General features: G+C 39.6%; 1 protein-coding gene across 4 annotated transcripts in view; it reads right to left on the reverse strand.

Moving 5' to 3' along the window:
* Positions 1-315: 315 nt before the first annotated feature.
* Positions 316-21,226, reverse strand: part of TRPM1 (transient receptor potential cation channel subfamily M member 1) — an 86,260-nt gene continuing 65,349 nt past the window's right edge. For 2 of the 4 annotated variants that reach the window (XM_074549482.1, XM_074549483.1), the window contains exons 19-28: positions 20,352-20,474; positions 19,881-20,012; positions 18,167-18,295; positions 17,599-17,850; positions 16,839-17,031; positions 13,699-13,719; positions 11,963-12,107; positions 9,707-9,906; positions 8,439-8,571; positions 316-6,574 (exon numbers count right to left, since the gene is read on the reverse strand). In XM_074549482.1, the coding sequence (XP_074405583.1) occupies positions 5,311-6,574; positions 8,439-8,571; positions 9,707-9,906; positions 11,963-12,107; positions 13,699-13,719; positions 16,839-17,031; positions 17,599-17,850; positions 18,167-18,295; positions 19,881-20,012; positions 20,352-20,474 (2,592 nt within the window). In that variant the 3' untranslated portion in view covers positions 316-5,310. The remainder of the gene's footprint in view (positions 6,575-8,438; positions 8,572-9,706; positions 9,907-11,962; positions 12,108-13,698; positions 13,720-16,838; positions 17,032-17,598; positions 17,851-18,166; positions 18,296-19,880; positions 20,013-20,351; positions 20,475-21,226) is intronic. The other 2 variants (XM_074549484.1, XM_074549485.1) reach the window with 2 other exon arrangements.

Genomic DNA, 21,226 nt, shown 5'->3' on the forward strand with positions numbered 1-21,226 from the left:
GAATGTCCTTGATGAAGACCTAGGAGAAGAACATTTAAAATGTGTTTACATACATAAAACAGCAAATTTGACAGTCTTGGCCAAATATGTACAAAAGACATAAAAACTATACAAGAAGTTTCTTGAGGTATCTCAGGAAAGAAGCCTCCTTTGCAAGGCAGATCTGTGAAGGGGAGGGTGTCTTCTTTGTGTGGAGGTTTAATGATATGGGGCTTTGCTATGCAAAAAGGTAAAGGTAAGGGCACCTTCCTTGTTAACCATTGTGTAAGTTTTACTTGCCTGGAGTTACTGGGTGCTGTTCATGGCACAGTGTTCTACTTTGGCTTGGACTATTTCACACAGGAATTGTAATAGTGATTATTACATTACTGGTGCTTCTAAACTAGAATCAAATCTTTTTCCATGGCCTTTTTTGAAGGCTGTTGGTTTGCTCAGGTGATAGCTGAGCACAGCAGTCCAGTTAGGGTAGGCAAAGGGAGATGCTTGCATCTAGAGCCATGCAGGATGAAGCACTGCGGTTTTACTGGGGGCTCATGTTGCAGAGACAAAAGAGGAGCAGGCACATGAAATTATGCACTCTCTTTTTCACTACTCCAACACTAAGCACTAGGTGGACACCAGCACTTAAATATTTCAGCTTAAAATCTGCAAAGAATAATTTAAAACCTTACATCCATTGTAAAGATAGAGGGCATCAACCATAAAGCACCCCTTTGCCATGTCAAACTCTGCAGATAAGGCTAAAAGTTGGAAAAAACAAAATAAAACTGCAGTTTTAAGAAAATCTGTAGTGTTTGTCTCACTCCTCCCAAGGCTTGTGATTTGTCAGCCTACAATGCAAAAAGTACAGCTGGTTACTGCTTTATGCCTACCCCAAACTCCTGTGCCTGGCACCATTTGAAATGGTCTTTAAATGACCACATCAACCACGTCCTTACATCACTTTTCCTTCCTGTCTGATGATGGATCACAACAGGGGACCAAAATCCACAATTAGGCTGAATTTTCAGCTTAGGTGACTGCTGCATGTGGTAGAATATTTATCTACAATGGTTGCTGTGAGAAGAAAACACCCCTAGGGCTAATGTAGCCTCATAACCCAGCAAACAGAGGCTAATTGTCAGTGCTAGTAACAGGCCACAGGCTTTATGCTGACTTTGTCAGGCCTCAGGACTGAGGCTTGTCAGGACTGCTTTGTCTGAACTTGCCTTAACTTGCCTCGAGCTGTCCCTCATTTGTTTAGCTGTGAAAGAAATTGTTCTAATGATGAAGAAATTCAGGTTTATTTGTAGGATTTAAAGGCCAGTGATGAAGAACAAGATATAACTTTGTAGCTCTCATAAAAATGCCCCTAAAGTAGTAAAAAATAAAGACAAAGAAACAACATGAACTCATGCTCACCCTACAGAGGATCTGGGATGCTGACAGCTGGCAGTGTGTCCTCACTATCCTCACTGTAGCCACTGACCATTAGCCCCAGAGGATCAGAGCAGGTGTCAATAAACATCAAAATAAAGGGTAGATAGTAGGAAGTGTACATTGAATAACTTTAGCTTTTTCTGGTTTTCCATTAGTAGCATAGTAGTATTCTTTTCTGTTCTTTCTTCTTGTCTCCTCTAATTAGATGGATCTAAACTAATAACAATTAATATATTAGAGTGTTAAAACTTGTTACACCAACAATAAATTCTTAACTTTACATCTAAGGCTCCCAACAGCTTTTGAGTGCAACACTAATTCAGGCAGAAGTGCCCTGCTAGACAGGACAGTGCTGCAGAAGTGTCTGTGGGACTCCAGCACTGTGTCCAAGGACTGCTGTCATTTGGAAAACTCACCTGCTCCACATGAAGGGCGCCAGCAGCACACTGCCTTTGTGTCAGCCCAGAACAGCTGTGACAGGGCACACTCCTGTTATTCATCTGGTAGAGCTAATGCAAATGATCCTCTTAACATCCTTGGTCATGCACCTTCCTCATGTTCCTCTTTCCTGACAAGGCCTTGCAGATATGTTCTTTTTTATTTGGAAGAACAGATAAATATTTTGCTGAAGATGCCAAGCACAGAACCTTGGAAAGCATCCAGATAAGCAGCACAGAGAAACCATAGTTGGAAGGTTTCAATGGCTACTTTAATGGATTAGTAAATAATATGGAAAATGGACTTTCTTTATTCTCAGGTATTGATCTCCAGCTTCTAAAATGGATAAAGTGACTCTGCAACAGGAGAGGCTGAGGGCAAAGCTAAGCTAGTCCCTGAATGGTGCAATGTAGAAAGGGGTAACTCATGGAATCAGGTGGTAGGGTCATGAACCTGCCTTTGTGAATATGACAATTAGTCACTGTGTTGAAAACATTTGCCTTGGGGGAAAGGGAAATGTTTGTATTGCAAGATACTGTAAGATGAACCAATTTGAATTACCTCAGAGTAATATCTCTGCACAGACATAGCCCTAGAGTACACACCCTTTCAGCTTGACTTGCTTCACTATAGGTCAAGCACACAATAAATCATGGCAATGGAATTCACAGTGACATTGCTGTGGAGTCACCACATGCCTAGCAGTGAAGGGGGACACATCTTCCTGAAAAGCACTATTAAACATGCCTCTTCAGAAATGCAAATTCTCTGCCTGCATCCTTTCAGCCACTATTCAAGAAAGCAGGGAGGCAGACATGCAAATGTGTTGGTCATTATTCTGCTTAGCGAGCTCCAAATCCATTATTAGTCTTCTATGCACATACAAAACCATATTTAAATCTTATTAAAATGGCTGTTTGTCCAAAATGACTCTGCCAACAAGTAAAGTGTTGTTACTTCACATGTAGTGGCAGAGAGGTTTTCATTCAGTTCATGCTGTGTGGGAACACAGAAAATATCCAAACCTCTTAAAATCATCCCTCTGTAGAAAACTTTATGCAAAATTACTGGCAACTGTTAAGAAAAAAAAAAATTATTAGAAGATGTTTGGCCCATGCACTGCATAAGAAGAAACAGATTAGTAAAGTGTTCGGACATTATAGAGAAAAAAATTGGTATATTGAATTCATTTACCATATTTTTCATGTGTTTCTTTATAAATATTTTTACACAAAGGAAGTATATAAATACAAAGGTAAAATATTTTTGTTTGAAATCTACATGCTATCAGACAAATTTTCAATGTAAGTGCTAAAAAAATTAAGTGGTCAAAAGCATGATTAACACACATTTTATAAAGACAATGTAACAAGAGGTATGCAACACACTGTATTCCATTCCACAATGCATACTGCTTGTTTAGCACAGTGCTGAAAAGCTGCATCCCTTTGTGTTTGTAATGAATCCATTTCTGGTGAATGTGCAGGCAAACAATAAAAAGGCATTGGCAAACTGGAGGCTATTTTAACCACATATACACAATGGCTATGTAGTTGCACAGAATGGTAACACAGAAGTAAACATGGAAGCGAAACAATTTCAAATGTCATTCTGTTTGTACAAAATGTCAAGTTCCCTAAGTTGAAGAAAAGAGAAACCCACATAAAAAGCAAAATGTCAACACTGTTCCAACAGCAGTGAAACCAGTAAACCTGCTGGTAAGAACCAAGATAGCAAAAATCCAAAAGAAATGATGACTGAACTGTGTGAAATGTCTGTGCACTTTCCATGATCATTCAGTCTAGTAACAGTACTTCAGGGTATAAAAATGGATGGAGCATGAAAATATAATGCAAACAATACAAATCAGATACCATTAATGCATTTATAAAGCCAATCCATCAATCTCTGCATTTCAAAATGCTGCAAGCATCATTGTCAAGGAGGACACTGAGACCTGCACTGTGGGGCTGATGGTGAGTGAAAAAAGAAATTACATCTTTTCAAAATAGCATATGAATGAGTTAAGCATAAACCTTGGACTAGAATTCTGCCTTTAACTCATTTTCAAAATTCTCTGCCCAGTGGTAAGCATCCCCTGTTGAAGAGAGGTGCTGAATATTTGGGAAATCAAAATTCCTAAAACTTAACAGGGAAGAATGAGGCAAATAACACTCTGCTATTATGAAGAAAATGATCAAAACCTAATACTTAGAATGCCACTGCAGAGACAAGTGCTCTGGATACATCTAACTACAGATGCTGATTCTACTCTTTGTCCTCAAAACAATTTTGCTGTAGAGACTTTTTTTCTCCTTTGACATTTGTTTTTGAAATTTACTCAAGAAAATTTACTCAAAAACAAGAATTGCTATTCTCATCTGGAAAATCTATATATTGTTTAGACAGACTCCTAGAAACTGTTCCTTGTTCCTCGTGTGTCATAATGAAATTGCAAAATGGAAGATGAATTTGTCACAGTAGATTTGTTTCAAGCAAAGATCAAAATCTCACCTGATCAGAACACCTTTCCCATTCTGTTTTGATTTGTTTTCACTTGCAGGCATCTAAGAAAAGTCAGAATCTTTTTCTAAGTCTGCATGGACTTCTGTTGTAATCTTCATTTATATAAAATACTAAAGCAGATCTTGGATTTCTATTATTAAAATATCTATGTACGTGATATTCTTAGAATCTCCCAAAACATTTTGAAACAATGATCACTGTTTTTCAACAGTTTAAGGCTGTCACAGCATGCTTTGGGTTGGGGACAGATGTAGTACTGAAAGCAAGATTATGCCACTGAAGTTCAAGGACAGATTAAGAATATGTCTACATGTGGCTTTCCAGGTCAGATTTCTCCAAACACAACTGTATTTTGCCAGTCTGACCTATTTTAGTGGATGAGAATGCCATGTCATGCCATTCTGAAAGAGAAGCTGAGCAGCATGCATGAAATCAGAAGTGAAAGAAGGGACAGCGTAATTTTTCCTTGCCTCCAACAATTTTGTTTTGATCTGAAAAAACACCATGGCTACAAAGAAACCAGCTGCATAAGTAAGGATAAAACTAAGGCTGGTTAAAAATGTGTTCAGTTTGAGAAATCTTCTGATAAAATTATTACATTATAATATTGCTCTTCCTCTAAGAGCTTTATAATGAGCTTGGCATTAAATGAGCCTATGAGAGAGGCTGAAATGGAACAAAGGAATATCTATATATTCGGCATCTGTGGACTGTACCTACCTTTTATCTGCCCCTGAGAGAACATCTCCCTTTCACCCAACCCAGCAAATATTTATTTAAGAACAGAACATGCATCTATTAATTTTAAAAGAAGAGGAATACATATATTCACAATTCTTCTTTAGAAACTAATTTTAAAATCCCTAATTTGTTCAATTTGTCACTCTGCTTTCTCAACTGTTGGTAAAACAGGGACCATAAGCCACTTTAACATTCAGTTTCTGTGGATGCATTTTCTTGCCTGGTTTTCTGTTCTTCTGTTGCACTGCCAAACGCTACCACCAAATTAGTTACACTGCTGGCATGTCCTGGTCTATTTAATTTGTCCTTCACGGACTTTGCTTTCCGGGAATGGCTGTGCAAACTCTTGGAGCGTACTGATGGGAACCCAGGAGTCCTTTCTTCCTTTGCTGACAGGAAATTCTCCTTCTCAGCCTTGACAGGGGCAGGCATAGAGGTGTAAGAGGCACTCATACCTGCTTCAGCAACATTACTGTCATCATCTGTGTCCATCTGCTTCTCCTCTGCTTGCCTTTCTGCCTCAGAGATCAGCCCAGGGTATTCTGGAGGACGCTCTTGAGAAAGCTGCTGCTCAACTTCGTATTTCCACTCCGTGGCCCACTGCTCAATTGTAGAAGGGCACACCTGATCCATAATGGTACTGTACTCTGAGGTCCAGTTGTTAACTCCTCCAACCAGCTTTCCACCTTGTGCAAATATAAAGCTCCTTGACTTCATCATAGTGGTTTGACAAGCACTGAAAGTTTCAGGAGGAAAATAGCGCATTGCTTTGGATTTGTCCAAGGGATAAGAGATGGTTGCTTCTAACTTGGTACGTTCTACTTTTAACTGAGTGTTCTGAAAATCTGGTCCTGCTGCTGACTGACTGTTTGTAACAGCATTCATCTGGTTCACACCTTGAGGGATCATTCCATCACTACTGAAAACCCCCTGCTTTTCACTCCCCAAACCACCTGAGCCAGAATGGGCTCTGGAAACATTCTGTGCAATTTCTAGTGTAGATTTACTGTGATCTGCTGTAGCAACTGCATTAGGACTCGAGGTGTGGAGTCCAGTTTGGTGTTCTGGAGCCAGCATCCTTGGGTCTGCTCCATCTTCTTTGGTACCAATAGAGTGGGCTTTTTTACGCATGGCCGGTGACATGGGCGTGGTGCTGTCATCAAAGGTGAGCTCGTCGCCACTGATGTGGTATCTGTACATGCTGTAGCCATCAGAGCTGTTGACACTGCTCTGCCTCAGCAGGTAGGCAGCGTCACACTCGGAGGAGGCCCGCGAGCGCGTGTACGTCAGCTCGGCCTTGTCGATGCCCGCCAGCTTCTCCAGAGCGTTCACCATCCGGCCCGAGAGCTCCTCCAGCTGAGACAGCCGCAGGTCCACTGTCTGCAGAGAGGCTTTCATAAAATGCTCTCTTTCATTCACCTCTTCTAGCCTCATGGACATATTTTCAACTCTGTAGGGTATAAGAAAGGAAGCAGAGAACAGAACCTGTAGAATTGTGCAGTAACCCATTACAGGCACACAGCTCCTGATTTCTTCCTAAGGCAGAATTTTGTGGTGTCTGTCATGCCTTGTTCTTTTTTCCTATGGGTAGCAACAAAAGCAGGAGCATTTTCTTGTTATCCGTGCTTTTTGTACACCATATTAGAGGGGTATTTGAACTTTGCCCTTATATTCATGGCAAGAGAGCCCTTAGGGACAGACTTCTATTAGCATTTCTGCGTGTGCCACCCACTGTGTGCTCACTTGTTTTCTCTTTCACTGTGAAATATCAAATTAATTACATGAAAAGTACTTTCTAATGGCATGCTCACAGGGTGACTTAAAATAGCATCAAAGCATGTTGTAAAACAGGTTCTGCAGCTGCATGAGAGGGAAACATTTACTGGTGTTGAAGGGATTGCTTTTGCTCTTGAAATACCTTTCTATATTGTATCAGCTGAAGGGAATGGAACTATTGTCTAGTTCAATTAAAATAATACTTTTTCCCATTTTCTTTTTATCATTTATATCATAATGGATGCGATGGTACTAGAAAAAAGCATATAAACATAATTAGCTGGAATGTGGCTTAGAGATCATACACTAATAAATCTACTGTGGAAATTAAATGAACGATTTCTTGCTCCCATACACAAAAGATGATGAAGCATCTGGAGCAAGGAGCCATAAGAAATAAGCAAATCTGCTTTGTGGCCATGGACCATAGTGAATCAGTGAGGCTTATCAGCCCTGCTTTATTCTCTGCCACAATACCTAGGAATTTGACAAATTGCCACGGATAACCAGTGTGATAGAAACTACTCAAATATATGTAGCAGGTTTAATTTACTTCTCTATTCTCAAATTTCAAATATAATAATGCAAGATGTTCAGGGCCTCTCTCAAGAGAAAGAATTTTATCTCTTAAAGAATTATATGGCTCACAGAGCTAATTCATAACAAATGTTAAAATGAAGATTCAAATAGATATATAGATAAATATGTATTTGGAGTACTTAATCAACAGAATACTCTGAGACAGATTAAGGTGAAAGAGTGTTTCAAATGTGTATGATTTTCATTACAGGGAGAATTTTTCTTCATTTCAAGGAAATGACAAAAGACCCCATCTCTTGACTTACTTAGATCTACTGACAGAATAGGCAGAGCCTTTGGGAACAGTCCTGCCAAGTGACCTGGTAAAAAAGGCTGCTGCCATTAGCACTGTGTGCTTACACAGCAATGTGCAAACACTACCTAGTCCTCAGAGCAAGCATAATGATTAACATGGGAATATTCCCCATCTTTTATATGGGGAAGTTCACACTGAAAAGCTAAATGCCTTGTTCAAAGCCTGCAAGAGAATCTGTGGCAAGATTAAAATTCAGCAGTTGTGAGTGCCAGACCCTCATGTAAACCACAGGTCCAAGGGCAGAACCCTCAGTGCTTTTGTCATTAAGCTCCAACATGTTTCTCATGGTTGGATGAACTGTTGGAAGCTCAGCAAGCAGCAATTTTCTCAAGAGGATAAAAAGCATCACTCTGATCCTCATATGGATAAGACGTACACAATTAATCATAAGCAAAGATGCTCTTATAACAAAGCTACCCAAACCAGCAGATTTAGTGACAAAACAGAAGGAATAACAAGAACTTTGCTCTTTTGAGAGATGCACCTGCTCAGATAGTTATTTGGGATTCAGATCAGTTTCTGAGTTGGTGGTGGCTTTCTTCAAGATCAAAATCTTTTGTATTTTCCCTCAACCACAGGTATAAAGAAGATATTAAAAAGACTGTTCCCAACAGACAGAGTGGATTTTTGTTACAACAGGCACCTTTCAGAGGTAACTCTGATGCGTTCATCATTAGATGACTGCTGCTCATCCTCTTTCTCCTGGAAGTATTCTTCTACACACTGCTCTTCAAACTCATAGAGTTTCTTTAGCTCTTCATCATTCAGAAATAACTCTGTGCAAAAGAGAAGAACAAAAGAGGAGTTTCCTTCTTCTGAACTTCTGGCAGACAGTTTAAATCCAAATTAGCAGTTTATTTTAGACATGGCCATACTGCAGATTCTACTCCTACTCCTACTAAATGAACAGATGATTTTTTTAAATAAGCAATGAGCACTTAGCTAAAGATGGGCAGAGCTGTGAAGACAATGGAATGCATGATGAGCATCATCTGCTTCCATGGCCATCCACAGGGGGCTCTATGTTCTGAATGACTTTGGCACTTTTCAACAGCTGTGCATTGAACAAATGGAGCAGATTTTACAAGATAAAGACCTGGGCAATCTCTGCCAGTTTGGCTGTTCCTTCATTCAAGTGTTATTCTTAAAAGGATGTGAGTTATAGGCAACAGATAAACTTAACAGATTGTTCAGAGATATTCTTTGGATAAGATGTTAATAAATTTCTAATCACATAAGAAAAATCCAAGGGGAATATAAGCTTGTGGGAACAATTCATCCTTTATCTGAATTTGTCCCTTTGCATTTGGAAGGAACATTACATTTCCTTTCTTCATTTTTCCTCTTGTGCAAAAATGTTTCCTGTGAAATGTAGAAGTAGAGGGATGTTGTGAGCATCCCTCACATTATTTCCATGAGGCATATAATGAAAATATTAATTAACAGTTACAGAGTATGTTAGGAGAAGAATCCTCACAGTTTCCCTATGAAATGACAGATAAATCTCCAAATGATGGTGGGGATACTCACAGTCACAGATTGCTCACAAAGAGCTGACACTATAACTGACATTTGAAACTGTATTCCTTCTGTAATTCCTATTTGCCCCTCCCAACATATGGGCTTCACCAGAATTTGGTAAACCCCTGAATGCAGAAAATACCATCTTGTTTTAAGAAAGAATGTTAAAGGAAGTATTTTTTAGCATCTGAGAGTTGCAAATTCTCAGGTACCCACAGAGCCCAAGAGCTGTTACATACATACATATACTTGATACAAATATTGGCCCATACTCTCTTCTGCAAATACACTTGATGGGCAAGGTGAACAAAACACTTCAGTGTTCTAGAGGCTGCTGCTTTCTGCTAATATGGTGCAAAGAACTCAATTTAGAGAAGATTTTTTGCGTACTCAGTCCCCTGTCACGCTCGTCCTGGTCTCCATCACCCTTCCTGCAGCGGCAGCAGATCCGCTTGATGATGATGTAGATGTGGCTGAAGATAATCATTGGTGGTGGCAGGACAGGTCTGTCATGGAATGTCATGATCAGCTGGTACCTCTGGAACTTCCAGACTTGGTTGGATATTGATTTTACCTCAAAGAAGGTATTGCTGAAAGGAAACATAGGTACAGTTTCTATGAGGTCCCTAATCCCACTTCTCACTGAGCAAGAACTGTGTTGAAAAAAGCAGCAGCTCAATAACCTCATGGAGCCACAGGATTTGCTTGGTTCAGCTCTTCGTGGGTGCTACTGAACTAAGGATTAAATTGAACTCGTGATTGCACCACTCCTTTTGAAGGTAGCAAACAGCAGGTGTTCTGCATCCCTCAGGCACCACTCAGAACAGTCCTCTCAGACCAAGTGCTGCTACTGTACAAATCCCTTAGGTGCCAGTGAAAACAAACTCACACAATTTATGCATCACATAATTGGTATTTGGGGCTTGGTATAAACTATTTCTTTTAACACAGGCCAGTATTTGATGCTACACAAAGTATTAAATCCATGAAAAGTATTTTGTATGCTAAACTCAGAAGCTTCACATAGTTTGCCTTTAATATGCTAATCAGCTTGACCTACATAGAAGACTTTTCAAGTTTTCACAGAATGTCCTAAATTCAAACTTTACTCCCTCAAACTTCTGATTCGAAAACATGCTGCAGATTCTTGTAAAGGAATTTATTCTTGGAAGCTTCATCATTTTTACAGCAAAGTAAGGTGTGTTTTAAAGATGTTTAATTTTAAAATTCAGTTGATAAGAAGTGATAGTAGTCAATCCAGAGATAACAATAGTCACAGTTATGAAATACCAACTAAGAGAAAGCAGACTTGATATTCTGTCTTAGAAAAGGCTTTCCAAGCTATTTTAAAGTATCTTCAGACAGCACACTGCACTTCTATGATGGTGATGATACTGGAACTTCCTTTTTATATTTTCTGTCCACTTATTTCCTAACTTTATATGCTTTACAATCTCTACATCCATAAAACCAGTTACAACATCTCTTCGAAACCAAAGAATTCCTGTGTATACATAGATTTTACTTTCTTTAGGTTAAGTCTACATAAGACTATGATCAATGATAAATAACAATCTGTCTTCATCCGTGTCTCCTTTACAGCAGGAATTCCCCAGCTATATCTCAGCCCTGTGCAAGCAGGCTGGGATGGCAGGAGTTAACAGCATGACCTACTTCCCAAACTGCTGATGCCTTGGTCCTTCAGCCAATAATAGCTACCATTGTAAGATTCTTCCCCTTCTCCCCAGCTATGTGACTGGCATTTGAGTACTTTAAATTCATGACCTTTTAAGCTACATACATCAAATGAAAGACAGGCTTTGTGAGCTGCAGATTTCTGGGCACACGAAGGACTGTTTTTTGCATTTGTGACACAAGCTTACACCAACAAGCGCTCCAACGCTACATGTTTGAAGGCAACAAAAACGGATCACCTGCTTTTCTCAGGTGCTCTGTTCAGAAAGTATTGCCAGCAAGTCATTATTTTTTTAATCCCCACATCATGAGAGGAAAAGTATGCAATCTAGGTGCAGGTAGGAAGAACAAGCAGCAGAAATTTCTTTAGTTTTACTCCAGATAAGTCTAAATATGAGCATGCTGCACCCTGCTTGGATTGGCCACAGACCTTGGCAACACACAGCCATCCTACCTGATGGTTCAAGGCAATACAGACTACTTTTTTTAGGTCATGAAAGGACTCTGCAAGGCCCTAATTTCTTTTTCTAAATGGAAAACAAAACATGACAAAAGCCAGATGATGTAGTGGAAATGCCTCAGGCTTTTGAGTTTGTTCTGCTGTTCTCCTGCAGAGCTGTGACTGCCAGCGGCTACACGGGTTTCTGTCAGGTGTGTGCCAGGTTTCAGGGATCCTATTTCTCATCTTTCCACAGCAACCTTGAGGCCTGCCACTGTCCATCAGAAGGTAACTGGAAGTAGCCAGGTTCTCTCACATCCATTGCTGCAATAGCTGGCAAATTCAAAGCCACTCTCTCTTCTCCAGGGCACGCCCTGCTTCCAGAACTTGCCAGCGACATCCATGGAATAGTGAGATCCTGAGTGAATGCAAACCCTTGCAGAATCAGTTGTTGGGCTCAAACAGAAAGTTTATCTTGACAATAAGACAAAGATGCATGATTGTTCACGTACTTGAAGACAGCAATCAGCAGGTTTACCAACAGGATATTTGCTACCAACAGGTAACAGGCCATGATAGCAGGAGTGAGCCAGGCCCCTGGGATGCATGGAGGAAGGCGTTTACCATCATCATCATAAAGATTGTCCCCACAAGGAGCTGAAGGAAAAACAGGAAAGGTATTTTTCACAAATTGCCTGATACTTAAAAATACTATTCTTGTTTATTTAATGATGATACTTGCATAAACATTGCCAATTTTTGTCAGATTATTTCCAGGAGCAAGTATGTATAATTTCTACTTCAAATTCTGCTTCCATATTAGTGAACAGAGAGGCAACTCCTTACTGTACAGTGTGGCTTTCTATTCTCATTCCCATGGAGTTTCTTTTTCTCACAGTAATAGTCAAAGACCAGATCTTCATGCATACACATACATATTAATAGTGGAATTACAAACATATTATTAAAATTAGCTTGTAAGCCTACCTTGCCAAAGAGATAAAAGCATCGTTTTAGGGGTAACAGATTGCTGAGCATAATTTCAAAACCTACAGGGCCTCAGAGTACTGAAGAGCCCTTTAATGTCCCTGGCCAGCTTCACTGGGGTTTGCACCTGTGCCCCCTCTGCACACCTGTCCCTGCCCGAGCTGTGTCTCACCTCTGCCTCCAGGATGGACCTTGGACCAGGGTTAGTCCCCTGGATGGACCCTTCTGTCTCTGGCCCTGTCTCCTTTTGCCCCTTACTGGATTCCCTAGATGGATCCCAGACTATCACTTGACCTATCTGGGACTGTTAATGTTACCAGCAGGTTAATGCTACCAAAAAGATCCAATTCTAAAATGAAAATTATATAGTAACAACAAATTAAGACTACTGAGAATGGGACAAAAATAGAAAATATTGATAATTGCCTGAAGTAATTCTAAGTTTACATAGGTTGTCTTGGGTAAGACCTGTCTTGGATTTGGGTAAATGCAGCAATTTTTTTCTGTCTGTAAGTGCAGTGCCAACACATCCGATGTCAAATACAAGGCTAACTTTTGCAACTATTTAGTAGCAGGTAAAGTTCTTGTCAGCCACAGGTTCCTTAGCTGTAATCTAAGCAAATGCAAAGTCTGACAGAGTTCATAACAGATTTAGTTTATGTAAATAGAAAACCCAGTATTTTTTAAAATTTTGCAAAAAACCACAATGTTTCAGCCTCACTTGAAAAATACTTCAAAATATTTGAACATGAACTAAGCTTATTTTCTGAGGTCTCAAAAAGCTGTTTGGACTGTAATGAACAGCATTCATTTTACTTGCTTTTCAAACATCAGACCTAAATTTTTTCCTGGTTTTCCTAAGAGAAGTATAGCAGGAAAGTTAAGTGAGTCCTTATTTTATTCTAATGGACCAATGAAAATACTGCCAAAACAACAGTAATATTCTATCTAGGTAATGAAAGGAAATTAGTTGTACAGTGCCATTTATGCATCATAATTAAAAAACCCAATTATTTTACTGTTAGTGTACTAGAAACAAGTCTTAGCAACAACTTCAACTCAGTTAAAACTTCTGATATGCATTTTGTATTAAAATATTTTTCCTCTGCTTATTTCCTAATGAAACTATTACAGTAGAAAAACAACATTCACACCTGAATATTGCATAAGTGCTGCAATTAAAATATGACTGACTAGTCAAGAAAAACATTAATGAACATATTCAGCTAAATGAGATAATCAGCTCTCCCCAGAGACTTACGATTGATTTCCATGGCATAGACTGAACACCAGTCCAAAGGAACGGAATAGAAAGGAGGCAGGGAGAGAAAAAAGAAAACAATACAATAATAAACAGAGCCCAAAAAAAGATGACTGGAAATACAGTTCTGCTGCCAAGAAAGGATAAGCAACTCAAATGTCAGAACAGTAGAGACATATGTTGAGAAAAAATGTCTTTGTTAAAAATGCATCGCATTCTGCAATTTCCTTTTCATGCTGTTTTCCCCAAATGTTACATATGGCAGCAAACTAATGATAATAATATATCACAAAATGCTTCTGGCAGATGATCATTTAAATATACATGATATTTCTGGCAAGTAAACAAAACTGGCCGTCAACACCAAGCAACTCAAAATTATCACACAAAAATCATTCTTTCAGCTATTATGGAAACGTTGTCTCTCTTTTATTTTTTAACCACCCTGGCTTTGAATCTGTCAGCTGCTTCTTTTGAATAGCTACATTTCCACTAATAGGCATGCTATTTGACACTGTAAAAACATCAGTATCATTAATGCCCATTTGGACTCCCAGTCTGGATACTTGCCTGCCAATTCCTAAATGTTGGTAAGAAAAGTCACACTATTGATAAAACTCAACCAGGTTTCTTTATTGTTTAAGAATATGATGCTGTTGAGTACAAGATGCTGATAACTTTTTGCTTGTGCTCATCTTCTAAAGAGAGTGAACCACACAAGAGCTTCCTGGGGTGCATTAGGGAAAGTGTTACCTGCAAATTAAGGGAGGTAATTATTTACCTCTACTCAGCTCTGGTGAAACCACTTGTGGACTTGTGTGCCTGGTTCTCAGCTCCTCCACAGAAATCAGGCATGGACATATCAGAATAGTGGAGTTGTGGCCACAGAGGAGGAGATCCAATCTCCATTACTAAGGAGATTGGGCTACCTGACAAATGAGGCAAGACTGAGAAAGCTGGGATAATTTAGTCTAGAGAAGGCCAAGGAGATCTTACCAATGTTGTAAATACCTGATGATGTGTGGGAGAAAAGAACACAGAGCCAGACTCTTCTCAGTGAAAGGAGAAGCAGCAGTGGGCAAAGGTGGAAAGTTGGGCAATTCAACTTAAACCAGGTTGTCCGAAGAGGCTGCACACTCTTCATCCTTTAAGATACTGTAAAAATCACTGGACAGTCCCTAAGCAATCTGGGATAAATCTAATTTACCCTGTTTTGAGCAGGAAAGTTCAACTGGATGATCTCCAAAGGTACCTTCCAAGCCCAGCAAATTCTGTGACTTGTGATCTCCAGATGAATCTATAAGATTCTTCCCATCTTCAGAGAAGCTACTGACAAAGTCCAACTGCCTTCTTTCAGAGGAAAAATTTGATTAAATACTTTTTCCATAATTTTTTAACACCTCTGGACCTTGCCAAAACCAGCCATTAACTCTTGGGTCAGAGTCATATTAGACTGCCCATAGCCATGACTCCCCAGTGACTTCTGAGGCAGTTTTTGCAGTGTGTTTACAGAGAACCACAGAGATATTAGAGTGAAAATTTCTTATTGAAAGCAAAAAGATCTTCAGGAGTCAGTCCATAGACTTCTATACAGGAGAAATTTACAGAACAATTGTAAGGCAGTGTAGAAGAATGCCTTGCATAGCCAGAATTACTTTAATATTAAAACAATGTAAAGCCACACATTTCCAAGCTAGTTTATGCACTGCAAAGCTTCTGACCTGGGAAGGACCAAGTAGCTGAACTTGTACAACCAGAAAGTCCAAACCTTTCGATCCCCAAATCTTTTGCACTGCTGAAGAAAGATTTCCAATCCAAAGCATGCTGAGTATAGGACTGAGAAATGACTGGAAGCACGAGAGAAGCCTGGGACACCTCTTACACTAAAGAGATGGCTGGTAAGGTGTGAGTTTGATTTATAAAGAAATCAAACTGTCTACACTGGCAAACATTCTTTGTTCAAACTGAACACGAGATAAGGGATAGCCCATTACAGTCACTTCCTTTCCATGGGGGAATTGTCCCACTTGTGAACCAGGATAAGCTCAGGATCTCTCATGTGCGCCAAAACTGCACTATCAGACAGCAGAGGACAGGCTTGGCCTTTCACTTGGGAAGAGTAACCTAGTGTACCCTGAGTTACATTATTGAAAAAACATTCATTAGGAAAGCAAAGTTGAGCTGATTGTGCACTGTTCAGAGACAGACTAATGACACTTCATTCCTTTCTAAACAGTTAAAGTACATTTCAATGACATTTAGAAAAAAAGCTTCTCATGATGATGAACCTTGATGGTTTTTGAACTCAGACCTTCAGGTTCTTCATCCTTCCACTTCCCTACCTGTCAGTATATGCAGGTGGCTGAGGTAACAAATACACAAAGCTGAAAGAGCAGCTTGTATTATTTCAGATAAAGTACAAACTACATGATACACACTAGAGGAGACCAGCTGCACATTGGACTGTCATACAAATTTCAAACATTAGCACAAAATTAGCAGTAACAGGACAGCTTACATCTCCTTTAAAATGCTGACAGGTATTTTTTTAAAGTGTGCAGGATTCCTGTAAGAAAGGCTATTTCCACATCCAAAGCTAATCAAGTGGAGATTGCTTTTTTTTGTTTTGTTTTCCCATAGGTGTAGAAATGAACAACATGAGTGATTAATGAAATGGAAACGTTCCTGAAAGCAGACAGATGTATGACTGGGAGTAAAAATGTATGAGCTCATTGCTTGTGAGTTGGAGACGAAAGAATATGTGTATTTTAACCTCCCTGCACAAGGGATTTATTTCTTTTTTCTTCTGTTGGAACTGACTCTTAGTAAACCTCTGAATGAAAAGAACATTTCAGAATGATCTCTGTTGATCCCTGCAAGTAAACAGAACACTTCATACTGCCACACTCTTGGACAAGAGAATATTCCAGACTACATCACTTCCTGTGTTAACTTAATTTGAATATAAACCAAGAGAGCAGACACATGAATGGGGAAGAGAAAATTGCTCACCCTCGGGTCTGCCACAAGAAAACAACAACAATATCATCATAAAGCAAAAAACCCACTACTTCCAAATTAAAAGCAGTCTTTAATTTGGATCTGATCATCTGCCTGAGAAACAGGAAACAGACTCTTACTATGAATTCTACTCTTACGGTCTATCTGGTCAGCGAACACCTCTCCGTAGATCATCCAGTAGGGCATGTAGAAGATGTTGCGCGCCAGCCGCCAGGAGGGCTCCTCGTCCGGGTGCAGGATGGCCTGCCGGGCCACTCCAAAGCTCATCAGCACCACCAGCATGATCACCACAAAGTACAGCATGTCAATCATCTGCAGAGAGAGAGCAGGGACCACAGAGAGACTCAGCACCAGGGGCAGCAGCAGATCTGTCTGCCAGCAGGAATTGCAGCAAACAAGAAAATGGCAAGAAAATCTGCTTGACATCATGCTTTAAGTACTACTCATTAGTACTTTAAGTACTACTCTACTCAGGTATTAAGCATACATACAAATGCAGAGAAAGCAGTTACTTAAAGGAATACCAGATTATACGTCAAAATACTTAAAATGCTAGAACCTTTGCTATCCCCATTCCTTTGCATCAAATGGAGTATGCTGTGCTTTCAGCATAGATCTCCTCTGTGGCTGCAAAGAGATGATATAATCATTGCTGTACAATCTCCTGTGCACAGCTGATGGGTTTCTGGATGATCCTGGTGTACCTGCAATCTGCTATTGCTTGAGTGTAACATCTTGTGTGTGTGCATGAAATTCACAAGGCAACTTTTCACAGGCTGTATTCAGTCCTGCTTCACAGAAAACCTCTTTTTAAAGCAGAATGGAATTTAGTTTCACATGAAGTTCTTAAAGACAATTTATAGCAATTTAGGCACTAACCATCTTTCCAATCATCATGACGTAAGGTCCCAGATATTTGTTCACACCAAAGATATCCAGTACTCTGATGTACCAGAAAATGATATCTACACAGTAAATCACTCTTCCATAACCCATGTAAGGCTGGTTCTGCAGGCGAAGAATTGCTCCTATGATAAATACTGAAATAGCCACCAGGTCAGTAATATTCCAGTATTCCTGGAGCCAAACTTTAATTTTTTGGCTCAGCTTGCCAGGCTCTGACATTAAAATCTGAAATAAAAAACAAACAAACATATGAATTTACAACAGAAAACCAGTTAGAAAAAAACTCCAAGTTACATTTTTGAAGTAATGGTCATGAAAAAAGACAAATCTTGTCATATTCAACAGGTGTCTGAATATCAGACACCCTCCACTGTCAGCAAAATTTGCTTCAAGCAAGAATATTTTTAGTTATTAGTATATTTAGAATATGACAGTCTTCTCTCTCCTGTGCGACCTCTCAACCCTGTGCACAAGTCCAGGCCATTATAAAGAGCAAGCTTTGTTCTAAGGATTATGGGATGTTGATATGGGCAGGCTTTACCTCTCTGACTTTCTCCAAAGCCAGTGTCACAATGTAGGAGATGACAATCCATTCCTGCACTGATGGCCACCGTTCCATCCGCACCAAGATGATGTAATTAAATAACATCAAGTAACCAAGGTATGATATCTGCCAAAAAAAGAGGAAGACCCTTCATGGACTCTAGATGATGCCTTCTAGGATCCTTCCAAACTGGGTAGTATTCAATTACTTGAGATAGCTTATACACATGAAAACCCCAACTCTTCACTAATTTCCATTACACAGTCCTGGATTATGTGGTTGAGCCCATCTGGGAAGAATACACTCTTCAGCTGAAGCCAGAGGCATGCAAACTTGTTCCTCAGTCCCTCTTCCTACACTTGTCACTTAAATCCATCTACATGGACACTAGGTTGGCAGCTGTTCTGGTTACTTTAAGCAGCTCCCAGGAGCAAGTTTCTTGCTAAAGCCTAATTCAGTAAGAGCAGAGAAGGCTGCATCACCAGACGAGAAACACCAGACAGAAGGCAGACAAATCCTCTTAGCTGAGGGGCCTGATAATTCAGGAAAGAAATTCCTGAATTTCTGAATTCCTCCCCCTTTACTCAGGTCCCTAATAACTGTGCTAATTAGGACATTCATATGAACCTGGGTGTTGAGGCCAAGTGTGAAATATTCAGCTGCTGAAGACCCTTACTTGCACAAGAAAAAATATTTCCTTCTCTGCAGGAAGCAGGCCTGCTACAAAGCCCACATTGGCACAGCCAGGGGCCTCCAGCAGCTAAAGGAGTCCCAGAGGCTGGGGAGCATATGATCCAGCCAGCTGAATTATCTCAATTGCTGAGAGAAGAAAAACAGCAATTCTGAAGCACTCTAAACCGGGCCCTTTATGCCTGGGGCTTTTTTAGCCTACTAAAATGTAATTTCTTTGCACTGTAAAACCATGTTGAACACTTTTCTTTGAAATTAGATAGGAATTTCATTTAAATTATTAACTCAGGCAGCAGAAAGGGATTAACATAGTATTTTCTGATTAAAATGTGCTAAAACTGAAAACTTGCATATTACTATGACCTATCAAGCATCCTAATCTTGAACACACAAGAAACCAGTATCCCTTTTACAGGGCACACACAGAATTTGTGAGCAGCAGCATGAACAGATGTTCTGTTTGATTATGACAGTTTAACACCCGATAATTCTTGATGCAATAAATAGAAAATTAGATGCTTGGTCAAAAATAAGTATTTTAGTTTAGATTGGTTTTAATTGTTTTAATAAAAGAATCTATGAAGTCTTAGCAGACTGGGATCTGCGCTCCCATCTGAGCCACAGGGCAAATGGCAATGATACCATGGAGTTGCTTCTTGGGTCCTAAAGGACATTTCAATGCAGAACAGAGCCAGGTCCTTTACAAAGCAAGAGAATCCAGCCTAGTTTGGATTGAGTGCCTGGATTGTGGAGCTTGCACTTAGTTTGGTGTATTCCACACAGAGCCTCCTTCACAGCATGTGGGAGCTTTAGACCTGACAATGTAAGCTTCAGTTATTATCCATTCTGTTTCACTGTCTGTGCATTTTCCTCTGAATAAAGGGAGTGCTTTACTCATTAGATTCCACAAAAGTCAGTAAAACATTTATTTACTACGTGTTTATTATTTTTACATTGGAATCCTATCAGTTTCACAGGTGTGAGAAAAATGATCACTGCCAGTTTAATCATCATGACTTACTGTGTAGAACCAAAATTTGACAATAGGTGCATTATAGAATTCATAGATCTTTGTTCCAATTGGAAGGCTCGGTTGTTTTTTCTTTCCATTCTCTTCATCCCCTTTTCGGGAGCCTGTATCTGCATTTGCATCCTGGAAGACCAAAGTTGTCAGATTTCATCAGTAGACAGCAGCAAAAATAGTACTTTTCCTCAACCACAGCCCCACCCAACTGTTAATTATGCAGGGATTCCCCTGAGCAACTGACCTCTTTTTAAAAATACATCAATAGAATTCTGCAAATCCGGAACTTCACAAACACTTCCCATGCCCCGAGAATTCATTCTGTACTCTCCCATGACTGAGAGACTGATTTTATCCCCTAGAGGCAGTTGAGATTTTGAACCTGAATGAGCTACAGCATAATCAGAAAGGTCAGAAAAATGAGCAGTCCTGAGATATTAGAACTTTCTAATAATCTCAATTACTGACCGCATTTTCCTCCTCTTTTTCTTTGCCTTCCTCATTTTCCTTTGATGTCTGGTAGGAGTAGTCATCATAACTGCGATACTCCAGGAAAAGGATGGTGGGAGGGAAGAGAATTCCCATTATAACCTGTGAACAAGAAAGAATTCAACTCAATATTTGTTTATATTATGGATTTCGTAACAAGGTAGGTCCCAACTCCAAATTTTTTTGCATAGTATTCAAGATATCCTCAAGCCTATAGAAATGAGGAAGTATTTAAGAAGCATTGGCAATAAGGTATTTCATGAAATATGGCACCCTGGAAAGCCTCCCATCTCCAAATACCCTGCAGTTAAGAAATTCTGCTCCAAAATTAGTGTGCAGAGAAATGCCATGGAATGACACAGTGGTTAAAAGAGGCCTTCAGGTTTGTTAGTGGAGTTTATAGTTCAGACATCTACTGTCATTATTTTTAAAATAATAATAGTTAAAAAAAACTATGAAAGGTAAAAGAATCTTTGCAGATAGTCCTGGGAAAATTCTCTTACTATATGAGATTGCTTAGATACAGAAACACAAGCCAAAGTGTAGAAAAGGAGCAGAGAAAAGAAGGCAGATAATGAAATCAGAACAAACATCAGGAGGTTGATTAATTCTTTGGAAAAAAGAAAAGAAAATAATAAACAGATTTGGGAAGAGCATGATGCAATCTGAAAGGCTTTCAGAAAGATTTCAACTGTGTTTAAGAGGGAGATATGGGAAAGTGGAAATAAACTGGGAATGGCAGAGACAGTGCAATGTGTACATCAAACTTGGGAATCTGACCTGGGAAAACAGATACAGCACTTTGTCAGTAAGGGAGATTTAAGGAAATAAGGAGGTGAGCAGGATGGGCCTCC

This window comes from Zonotrichia albicollis, chromosome 11 (assembly GCF_047830755.1).
Source record: "Zonotrichia albicollis isolate bZonAlb1 chromosome 11, bZonAlb1.hap1, whole genome shotgun sequence".
NCBI classification, from domain to species: Eukaryota; Metazoa; Chordata; class Aves; order Passeriformes; family Passerellidae; genus Zonotrichia; species Zonotrichia albicollis.